This window comes from Musa acuminata, chromosome BXJ3-4 (genome assembly GCF_036884655.1).
Source record: "Musa acuminata AAA Group cultivar baxijiao chromosome BXJ3-4, Cavendish_Baxijiao_AAA, whole genome shotgun sequence".
Lineage (NCBI taxonomy): Eukaryota > Viridiplantae > Streptophyta > Magnoliopsida > Zingiberales > Musaceae > Musa > Musa acuminata.
The window spans coordinates 1,094,162-1,106,096 of NC_088352.1; the positions used below are offsets into that span (position 1 = coordinate 1,094,162).

Below are 11,935 nucleotides of genomic sequence, written 5' to 3' on the forward strand. Positions count from 1 at the left end.
TCAGGATCCCACTACTCGTCGTATTTGGTTTGGTATTGCTATCATACATGACTTCGAGAGTCATGATGATATTACTGGGGAACGTCTTTATCAGAACATTTTTGCTTCTCACTTTGGGCAATTAGCAATAATCTTTCTGTGGACATCCGAAAATCTCTTTCATGTAGCTTGGCAAGAAAATTTTGAGTCATGGATACAAGACCCTTTACATGTAAGACCTATTGCTCATGCAATTTGGGATCCTCATTTTGGTCAACCAGTTGTAAAAGCCTTTACTCGAGGAGGTGCTACCGGTCCAGTGAATATCGCTTATTCCGGTGTTTATCAGTGGTAGTATACAATCGGATTACGCACTAATGAAGATCTTTATACTGGAGCTCTTTTTCTATTATTTCTTTCTGATATATCCTTAATAGTGGGTTGGTTACACTTACAACCAAAATGGAAACCAAGTGTTTCGTGGTTCAAAAATGTCGAATCTCATCTAAATCATCATTTATCATGACTTTTCGGAGTGAGTTCTTTGGCTTGGGCAAGACATTTAGTTCATGTCGCTATTCTAGAATCCAGGGGACAGTACGTTAGATGAAATATTTTTTTAGATGTATTACCCTATCCTCAAGGGTTGGGACCACTTTTTACAGGTCAATGGAATCTTTATGCCCAAAACCCTGGTTCGAATAGTCATTTATTTGGTACTTCCCAAGGAACAGGAACTGCCATTCTAACCCTTATATATATATATATAATGTTTGTAAAAGGAGTATCGATATTTGATATAATGTCATATTTTTGTTATCAAAATATCTGTAATCAAATTTATAAAATTATTAGTCAGGAATTTTATGATACATTTCTAATTATATGTTATAAAATCATATGTTATAATTGATACGAATCACTAATTTAGTTTGAAATGTTTATTTATGTTCAGATTTGATCGTATTAGCACATATGACTTTCGATGTTGATGTAATAATAATAAGAAAAAAATTAGTTTGAAACATATTTCTAAAAATAATAACTTGATAGTGGAAAATAAATATACCTAAGTATATGTTCTTGATGAGAGATTCATTAATCTAAGACACTTAGGTAGTTGGATGAAGATCTAGTATCTAATATGATAGGATCTATGATTAAGTTGATAGAGAGCCTCTATAAATAGGAGGGAACCAATAGGTTATGGTTTGGGCTATTTTGGTTGCCACCTCATATTCTCTTATTCTTTTCTCCTCTTTAACTAACAAATATGGAGACTTGAACAGTGATTCAAGGAGCGTTTTCGTAGCCCCTACCGTATTGAGGTAACATAATCATCTCACACGTGGTTTTCAATTTCGTGAGTTTTTGTGCACCAATTTTCGTATGACAACAAATACCTTTTGAGAAATATGAGATTTTTATTTTATGTTCTTCTGCTGCGCATATGATGTCGCCCTTAGATATCCCTACACGAGGTGCTATATGTCATCACTTACATGATTTGCTTGTAGAGCACACGTAACTAGCATCCACTTCCGTTCTAACTAAGACTTGATTTAGATAGCTAAGTTCCTTTAGACTCATCGTCGCTTTCTTATCTCTTTCATATGCTTCAACACCTCTATGTTCTTCGAGCAATTCTTCTTATTAATGAAAAAGACATATTGTAACTCTCATCCATAGTCTTTATCATCATGTTTTAGAGCTCGCGTCATTTTTATTCTCTTTTATGTCCTTGGTAGTAACGTTCGTTTACTTACCTTATCCTTTGACTTATTATGCTCCATTAAGTGAATATGAGCTTTAGAGCAATCTAACTCACCAACCGCTCCGATCATACCTCTATATGATCAAGTCTCTCTCATGAGATTTACTAGTACTTACACTCAAAATTTGCCCTCAATGTTACGGAAGACCCATCTCTATGGTACCATAACATTTATTCTTTGAATTCATAGTCATTCTTACCGTCGTGTTGTTTCTTAATGTTTTGGCTTATTAGCTATTTGATGATGTTTGAAGAGGTGATGGGTATTGTAAGTGTGCAATGGTAGTGGCGTTGGTAGACAATTGTGTTGTTCATAGTAATATTAGTGCGTTGTCGAGAGATCTTAGTGCTTGACTGACATCAGAGAAAATTGCTTTAATGTGATAATAATGAATAGCGAGAAATCTCTGGCTGAGAATAAGTAAAAAGAAAAAAAAAACATCAAGTGTTAAAACTTAATATTAAATATGTATGAAATCTTTAAACAAAATACAAAAAGAAGAGCACTAGTGGAAGAACAGTGCTAGTGTAAAGCAACATAATAATTGCACAAGTTGCATTATGTATCTCTAATTATGCAAAGTGACCAACACATCATCATCCTCTTACATAGATAAATTGTGATCGATAAGATCAAAGTTGATGTCATGCCATGTACTTTTATTTGAAATTTAGATTCACGTACTAAACTTGAATACCCGAAAAAAGACCCGAAGGCTATTAACCTCATGATTCATCAGGCCCACCGTATCGTGCTACGCTGGCTTCGAGACCGACATCCTCCCATTCGCTTTCGTCTTCGTTGGACTCTCTCTCTCTCTCTCTCTCTCTCTCTCTCTCTCTATATATATATATATATATATGTATCCTTCGACAAATTAGGGAAGGACGGAAGGAAGCTCCCGGATCTCATCTCTACCATCGGAAGTCTCGGAAATCCTTCGGATCCTATATATCGTCATCGCCAGGTTAAGATTCTTTCATCTCGGTTCATGATTCGGAGTTCTTCGATCGGTCTCGTGGAGTAGTCGCTGCGTCCGATTTTCTTTAGTTGATCTGTTGGTTTATCCTCGCTGCTTGAATTAGGGTTTCAAAGATGGGTTTTTTATGATCGGATTTGATCTGGTTGCGGGCCAAGGTCTAATTTTCTTTGTTTGCTAGATTGGAGTGCGGAGCCATTGGATCGGGAGGGGGAAGATGGGGGCGCTGTTGTCGAGGTTCTGGTTCATGTTGTTCCCCGCGAAGGAGTACAAGATCGTGGTTGTCGGATTGGATAACGCCGGGAAGACAACGACGCTGTACAAATTGCACCTGGGGGAGGTCGTGAACACGAGCCCTACCATAGGTAGCAATGTGGAGGAGGTCGTCTACAAGAACATACGGTTTGAGGTGAGCGACAAGTTTCTCCTTTTCTGTTCATTCTTTCGAAGTTTTTCTTGGTTATAATTTCTGGTGCTTGATTGCTGTTGTGTTGTAATGTAACTGTTCTGAACTTTTGAATGTAGAACTCATGTTTCTGTTCTTGTAGATATATTGTAATGACAATATATATCTTCTCTTTTGCGAGGGCAATGGATTTATCCCTATCCCTTTAAATCCCTGTATTTGTTACACATTATATGTTATCCATTTATAGCCTGTTTGTCCTTTTATTTACATCAACAGTTCATTGTCATCTTATCTATTAGTCAGTATATTATAAATGATAAAATTCTGTGTAAGGACCACAGAAGCATGAGGCACATTGGTGAATCGTCAGAGATGAAGTCTTGTTTTCTGTAGCTCTTAAGTGAGACTTTGATGGCTGATATTTGTGCCAATTACTTCAAAAATCTAGAATTTGAGTGGTTGAAACACTTGTGGACAATTCTATGTGAAAACAAGCTTTGCAAAGGGATTAAGTAAGTTAGGGTGAAGATGCACTTGTGCTTTTTAAGACTGGTATAATGACGTGGCCAGCTTATCATGAAATATGACAGAACAAGAATACTGTGGGAGTGAGGTGAATAGAAGGGAATGTTTTGGCATAATATATGGATGTTGATGAGCCAATATCTTCTTGCATGTCTGATATAAAATTAAAGATGTTCTTATCCAAGAAATTTTTTATTGGAGCTAGATCAGTTTGTTGACTTTGAATCAAGGTTGTCAAACTCATGGTCTGGGCTATAAGATTGCATGATCATACAGTTCAGATCAGTCTTGACGAGTTGGTCCCTGAAATAGGGATGGTGAGCTTGGGCTATATCACAAGTTGACTCGCCAATCGACTCGAGTTAATTGAATTGACCCATGGGCTTCATATAAAAGAAAATGAAACAGAAAATTTGATTGATAGAAGGCGAGGTGACACACAGCAAGGAATATTATTATTCATAAACCTAAAAAAGAAAATGAAGACATGAAACAATAAAATTATTATTTATTCAAATAAGGGCTATTGTTATTATTATTGAATTATGCATTCACCCTAATAAAAATATAATTATTAATTTTAGGATATATGAGAGGTACTAAATCCTAACAAAAAATATTTTTACGAAAAATTATTAGTATATATGTATCTAAAAATTATTTTTTTAATAAATTGTATGATATGACAATATTATGATCTGATCCTATGATCCGAGTTTGTGAGCCCCCTTTATGATCCTAGGTAGGAAAAAAAGTTTGACAATCTTGCTTTGAATTATTTGATCTGTTTCATTTTGGTTGATGAATAGACTTATGTGGTCAGTTTCACTTTGGTACCTAAACTTCAAGTTGTGTCATTGATATGTATAACCCATCTAATTCTTTTTTGCAAACCTATGCAGCAGATGTTAAGAATATTTAATGATATGCAAACATGTTATACACAGTCAATTTAGGTTGAATGGTCACATAACGAAGATATCAACATGTGAAGCCTGCCAAATATAGAATCATATTGATTTCGTATATGACAGACTTCACATGTGAGGCATTTTGGTCACCGGAACTTTCAACCTTTTAGATGTCTGGCTTTACAATTGTTAAAAACTCTTTTGCTGGATAAAACAACACAAAGGCTACTCTACTTGTCAATGTACCATGCATTGAACTCCCATCATGATGCATTGACTTGTATGCATTTATCTGTAGGTGTGCTAGAATATTATCTTTGGTTGCTTTTAGATACTTTATTTTTTAGATTTCATTTGCTATCCAAATGGTTATACAGACATTTTTTTTATAACAATGGAATATTTTTTAGATAAGTGAACTATGATGACATGGAAAAGCATTATAACACGGCCATTCTTTTTTGGTTTTATTTTGTTGGTTTGTTTATGCATCCTGTACACTTCTATGCAATTGCATGTATGCATCATGTGGACATCTTATGCTGGTTAAATTGGGTCCTAGTTGGTTGCTATCAGGTTTGAATTCTCTACTTTTTAAGAACTGGTACTGGTTATCGTAAATGCATGGTACGAGCCTCTTGATTAGCATTTTTTTGGGAAATGAAGATAGTGGTTATATCATCTTCTCTCTCTTTCCGACTTTGCCTCCTTTTACTCTCTTATGTTTTTCCTTTGTTCATTCCTTTCCTCTTCTTACTTTCCATTACAAATTCTCAGCTTATATTTTTCTAGTTCTTGTTCTTTTTTCTTCAGTATTGTTAGCATTTTCTCCCTACCACTGTCGTTGTTTCCAATTCTTTGTATCCCATGCCTATGCATTATTTCCTTTCCTTTTACTGTTATTTTCTTTGTTAATAATTATGATGGTGCTTTTCCCTTTAAATAAGGCATAGACATGTAGGCAAGTAAGTGTTCTTGTCATGATTTAGGGTCAAAAATCTATGGCATTGCACCCAACAAGGAGCACCCAAAAGTGCTCTTTTTAGTTTGGTAGTGACTCATGTATCTTATATCTCACATGGGATCCATTTGGGAGCTGCAATTTCTCCAACTCAATTTTAACAACTCATCAAGGGTCACACAACATAAAATCATTTTCAAGTAGCTGGGTTGTGGGATTCATGATATCATTGTGTGGGTTCACCTCATGAGACTCTTTCATACTTGAGGCACTAATCCATACATCCACATGGTTGTAACTTGTAAGTCAGCTTTGGTACCCTATTTTGTAACCCCAATTGAGTATACAAATGTGCCTTTTGATTTCTGTATGTGGGTAATATTATTTTTGTGAGATAATTTTGATTTATTTTCTCTTGAATAATCTTGACTACTTTAGGGCATCTTTTATGAGTTTCATAAGTTGCCCTTTGACAACACCTATTACAATCCTATATTATCCACCAAGATTATTCAAGATGAAAAAAGAAAACCAAACAAAAGGAAGAAGATAATCATAGATTTGATTGGAGATTATAAAGAAAAAAGAAGTATCTTTCGAGTTTGATTGGAGATTTGAAGTATATTACATACAGTGTGAAGCATTGGCCATCAAAGAAGGGCCGCTGTTTGCTTCAAACCGAGGATTCACTCACATACAAATTGAAACTGATTCCTCAATAATATGTGGCATTTTTACCAAAGACGCTACTCCACCTTGGCGTTTGCGGATCATTATTCAAGATATCAAAGCACTTCTTCAGCAAATTATTTTTTACACCTTTTTACCCTGTTATCAAGAATGTAACCAAGTAGCTAATTGGGCTGCCAAAAAGTGCTAGAGTCAATCATTTGTCACTGGTTTGGGATAAGAAGACAATTATCCCCCTGAGTTGTCATTGTATCTGTTAAAAGACCTTAACAGGTCTCATTGTAGAACTTTAAATCAGTAATCTAGTTTCCTTTTTGTAAACAAAAAAAAGATTTGAAGGGTTAGTTCAAGATTATATCACACAAAAAAGTTACAGCAGTATTGAAGATCCTACCAAAAAATGTTTATCAATCAAAATTTTCATCAAGGAATATCTTTTATAATATATTGAAAGCAATTTTTTTTTTAGAAGGAAAGATAATATGTCCTGATGTGAGAATGCCATTTTTAGTGTATCCAGTCTCTGCTAGCTGAGTGACCCTCAAGAGAAACAGTAATTAATTTTCACCCTAAATAGAAACAGTAATTAATCACTAGAATCTGAAAAAATATTAAGAAGCCCTGCATATGTTTCTCAAAGCACAAAAATATAATTCTCTTATTATGAAGATCTCTGCAAACAGATGCACAGTGCAATAGTGTAGATGGTACCTCAATATCATATTGGTTCCCACAAAATAACTTCTAGTATGAGTAACAAATCATCTCTATGCATAGCCATATGCACAGTAAAGTAGTTACCATACATCTCACCAGTCACAGACATCTGATAGTGTGCACATTTTGTCCACAAATATAACCTTAACCAACAAGTCATATTACAAAACCTGTATGGATGATTTTACAATAACAGGTCATTTACAACATAATAAATGAAATGTTAAACAATTCTTTAGTGACATAAGTTATTTTAGTAGAAACTGAAAGTCCCAAATGAATACTCACCTCAATGTAATCTGTGTCCACTCTTTCCAAACCCCTGCAGGATGTTTTAAAACAATAAAAATCCAAATAATGGCTTTGTCCATTCATCTCTTTTTAATCCCTAGCTTTTTAAAAGGATAAAACCTTTCTTTTAAAGCCATAACTATCTGACATAAAAGAAAAATATAGCTAGCTCTTTATCCAGATGAGAGAAGGATCCATTTTAAATAGTAAGAAAAAATATTAGGCTAATTAATTATCCTGGTCAAGAAAAATTTGCACATTAATGCTTTGAGCTTGTAAGTTTCAAAAGAAATGAAACTTAAGATTGACTTTTCAATCCAAAACCACAATTAGCAGCACCAGCATCATCAAATTCCAAAATTAGTTTGGCATACAATACAAGCTTATGATGTGGATAGTTGATGTAGGATGAGCTTTCCATGAATAGATAAATCTTCTTTTGTGAGAGTTGAAGAAGGAAAAGAGAGAGAAAAAAGAAAAATAATAGAAGAAGATAATAAAAAATAACTATCAGACTTGCTTTGGCTCAAGGACGAGACTTCGAGGATGAGACTCCCAGGATGATGTTCTTGCACTTCCATATATGGGGCCTGGGTTAATGGTGGATCAAGGATTAATAATTAGAACAAAAGCTCCAGCTTTTGATTATGGTATTAGCACATCTTTAACTTATATTCATCCAACGGATAGTCAATTCATCTTTAACTTATTTTCTCCTGTGGTACTTTCTAAGTAGTTTTACTTTTTATCAGGTAACTAAGTTGTCTTTGTAGGGATGAAAACGGTTGGATATTTTTTGACCGGATCTGTAATCGTAATTAGTCAAAGCTTGATCTGGGTCGATACGTGGGTATCCAAGTTCGATATGCATACAAATCTGATTTGGTGTTTATTCTTTTAGTTGGATTTTGATATGAATTTATGTTAGGTATACAGGTCTGATATGGATATCATCCATATCTGAATACATATTATATCCAAGCATTTGATTAATCATATCCCTTTTCTTGAATTGAGACGTGACCAAATCCTTCAACCCCTTCCTCTGCCTAGTTCCCTTCCCCTCCACTCCACGGCTTCTGGCCAATTATTGATCATCCTTCACCAGACGAGAACAGATCATCATCCTCTGGCCACCTTCAATGATCTTTCAGTGCCCAATGCTTATCGTCCTCCATGGATCACTGCTTGAGATCTTCTCCAGGGATTTATTAGAAGCTCACAGCCAAGCTTCTTCGACGAAAACACATCTTCCATTGTGGACCATCTCCAGGGTCCCACTTCCAATATCTGCAGTTCACATTATGATGCTGCCAAAGTGGTGGTTGTTGCTGTAATTGTTCTCCCGCTCTGATGAGTTATCATTTACTTGTTGATCTCCAGCACTGCTGTTAATGTTGAAGTCGCCAACACTACTGCATTCCTTAGTGGCTTCTGTGATGTACCCATATCTCTCTTTCTTCATGTTTGATTTTTTTTTTTTGTCGTTTTGTTTTCTTTGTCAGTTCTATCAGTCTTTGCAAGTTGATGATTACTGCTAATCTAGAATTATGTAGAGCTACTTTTTGCAAGTCTTGTTTGAAAGACTAGAAAAGTTTGGGATACTGTTCATATTTCTAAATCTGGTTAACATGAGCTTCTATACATCATTTGTCCATTTCATGTATGCGACATTTTGAGTTGGTTAGCATGAGACTGTTGCAAGTATATTATGATTTTATGATTTGTGTTGGCGTGTCTACTAGCCATTAATAGCAGGATCCCAATTGAAGATGAGTCTTCTATAGTTTTTCTTAATGACATTCACAGTGCAGTTTGCATCTTTAAATTACATTAAGAGAACATGTATCCCCATCATTATGTATACCTAAAATATGCTCATGCTTAAACAACATTGATCAGTACATTATGTGAATCTCAATCAAATCAAAGTCTTTTTAGCATAAGCTTTTACATGCGTATTAAGCTTCTTTGGGCAAGTTCACTTCTATTCCTTGGTATTTGACTTTGTTCACAGATCCTTGAGTTCTAAGTCTAGATGTGAAAAATTACATATTACGTTTAATAATATTATCCTCAATTAAGCAGGTCTGGGATCTAGGGGGACAAGAAAGGCTGAGAACCTCATGGGCAACTTATTATCGGGGAGCTCATGCTGTTATTGCTGTGATAGACAGTACTGACCGAGCTCGGATCAATATCATTAAGGATGAACTCTTCAGGTTGCTTCAACATGCGGACCTCGAGCACACAGTGGTGCTTGTGTTTGCCAACAAACAGGATCTCAAGGATGCCATGTCACCTGCCGAGATAACTGAAGCCCTCTCCCTCCATAGCATCAAGAACCATGACTGGCACATCCAGGCCTGTTGCGCCCTCACAGGCGAGGGATTGTATGATGGCTTGGGATGGATAGCTGAGCGAGTTGCCGGCAAGCCTACAACCTGAAGCAAACCCTTGTCAGGCATCATCTTTGTACTGATATCGGAGCAGTCTCTGTTTTAAGGTTTTGGAATACTGTTTTCTGCTGTATACTATATCAACTTATGTCCATTCTGCTGGCAAACACAACATACTGTTAATATTTGGAGAAGTTTGGAGAAGAATTTGTATTCTTTCCAAATTCTCCCATATGTTGCAAACCGAAGTTACAACTTTTTAAGATTGAATCGGTGGGATGGTCGCCGATGTCTAACGAGAGTTGCCAATGATTTAAAACCCTGCAAACATGGAGGTGGTTAAGTGTCAGGGTTATATTCATTATGGTGAGATCATAATATTATTTGTACTACAAGAAAGTGTTGCATTTAAATGCACCTTATGGAACACGAACTGTGATTTATGTGGGAATTATGTTTAGGGATGACAGTGGGTCAGGTGTTCCCGGAGATCTATATTATCCTGACCTGTTTGAGTTAGATTAGAATATTTTTATTTTTTAATTGAATTTGGGACTAATGAGAAATAGGTGAATCAGATTTGGAACGAGTTCAGATAATTAATTACTTGGGTTCGGATTCAAACAGAATGAGCAATATGATAGGCACCCTATCCATTGTCTTCCTCAAATGGGATCAGAAAGTTGCACCTCCAAGAAGTACTTTTGAGTAGTAGCTTTAAGGATATCAATGTAATGCAATTTCTTGGGTGAGCAAACTGAAAAGCAAATATCAAGACAAATAAAGGAGGAGAAAAAGTCAAAAAAAGGAAAACTAATCAAACAACAATTCCGTCATGGATTCTATTGTATACTTCAAGCTATATTTTTCTTTTTGGATTTCTACTCATATAAGTTATAAAGATGCAGAATTTTTAAGGGGGAAAAGATGAGCTTTTGATAGCATACATGCAGCCAATAATAAGCTTATTGGATTGATCCTCTAATGCATCTTAACTCCATGTGTTGTTTAGTAGAGGGGGAGGTTGAGGAACCAAATAGCATACATGCAGCCAATAATAAGCTTATTGAAACACTTGGATTGGTTGAAAAGCGATTACAATTTGTTGCAAGATTTTTTGTTTTCTCATGAGAATTATTCCATGATCGATGCAAGCAACTTTAAACTTTCGTTGTTTTTGTTTTTAGTTTTCTAGTCAAAAGGTATACCTCTTCTACATGGTTGTGTCATGCACTTGAAAGTACGTCAGTGATTTCTAATTTAACATTATATAATTTTTGATGAAATGCTTGATAAGAAAGTTAACAAAAAACTGCATTGATTTACGAGAACAAAATACTTAAAGGGAAAAAAAAGGTTCTTTTTGTGTTATTTTCAAGAAAAGAAGACAAAAAGTGGGAAAATTAAAAGATTTCATTTTGGAAGAACTGAAATGAGTACAAAGAAACAAATGATAAATAAATTTAACAGCAAAGAGAACACAATAGACAAAAGATATGTTCAAAACGCAACAAGAAGACCTTCAAAAGTCAAGCCTTCGTAAAATGAAACAAATATGCATCACTACCCATTTGAAAATATTCCTATATATTTTCCTATATAAATATATAGCAATGCTCACCAATTCTTCCCAAATGACTCAACGTGACCTTTAATTAATTGTTCCTCCTTTTCTGAGCCAGCTGACTGAACCATATTGCATAATTTGTGAATCTGTTTTAGTATATTAGATCACCAGAGGAACTCTAATGAAGATTACACATTAATTTAGTTGCAAAGAAAAAGAGATTAGATAAAAATTTAAAGGATAGATAGAAGGATCTTAAAAATAAAAAAGAAGCTGAAAGATCAGGAAAAGGAAGTCATGAATAAAGAAAATAATGAACATAGTAGGGTTCAGATCAGTGAAGGGGTTGCATTAAGATTACCTAAAGCTGAAGCTGAGAAGAGTTTTTCATCTTGGTGTGCATGAACTACTACTCAAGATTTGTTCTTATTGTATGATGCAGCATAATCATGTAGGGTGGCAAATGTCTTGGGACCTATTACATAAATCCAAAACTTGTAACCTTTCCACAATTAGAAGGAGGTATATAAATTTATAACAAAGGATAATGGTTAGAAGATTCCATTTGCTAAGCCACATATTCACAAAGGGTATATCAGGATGAAAATTGAAGAACATCAAATGCTAATTTAGCAGTGCTATGACCCAAATTTCTATGTCCATTTATCATCACTAGGTATAAGAGATATATCAGTTCTCCCAATATGATTAGCAAAGGGGGTTTCATAGCAA

General features: G+C 35.1%; 1 protein-coding gene across 2 annotated transcripts; it reads left to right on the forward strand.

Moving 5' to 3' along the window:
- Positions 1 to 2,580: 2,580 nt before the first annotated feature.
- On the forward strand, positions 2,581 to 9,932 carry LOC135635007 (uncharacterized). 2 transcript variants are annotated; one of them, XM_065145794.1, is made up of 3 exons: positions 2,581 to 2,721; positions 2,915 to 3,142; positions 9,326 to 9,932. In XM_065145794.1, the coding sequence occupies exons 2-3, from the start codon at positions 2,951 to 2,953 to the stop codon at positions 9,683 to 9,685; spliced, it is 552 nt and encodes a 183-aa protein (XP_065001866.1). In that variant the 5' UTR covers positions 2,581 to 2,721; positions 2,915 to 2,950; the 3' UTR covers positions 9,686 to 9,932. The 2 variants fall into 2 exon arrangements, with proteins under 2 accessions (XP_065001866.1, XP_065001867.1); XM_065145795.1 differs by lacking the exon at positions 2,581 to 2,721 and adding an exon at positions 2,789 to 2,811.
- The last annotated feature ends 2,003 nt before the right edge of the window (positions 9,933 to 11,935 follow it).

Excerpts from the sequence above, each read along its gene's own strand:
- LOC135635007 (XM_065145794.1), top strand. The coding sequence starts at position 2,951 with ATGGGGGCGCTGTTGTCGAGGTTCTGGTTCATGTTGTTCCCCGCGAAG. Across the intron at positions 3,143-9,325 it reads ACAAGAACATACGGTTTGAG|GTCTGGGATCTAGGGGGACA; the intron begins GTGAGCGACAAG and ends TCAATTAAGCAG.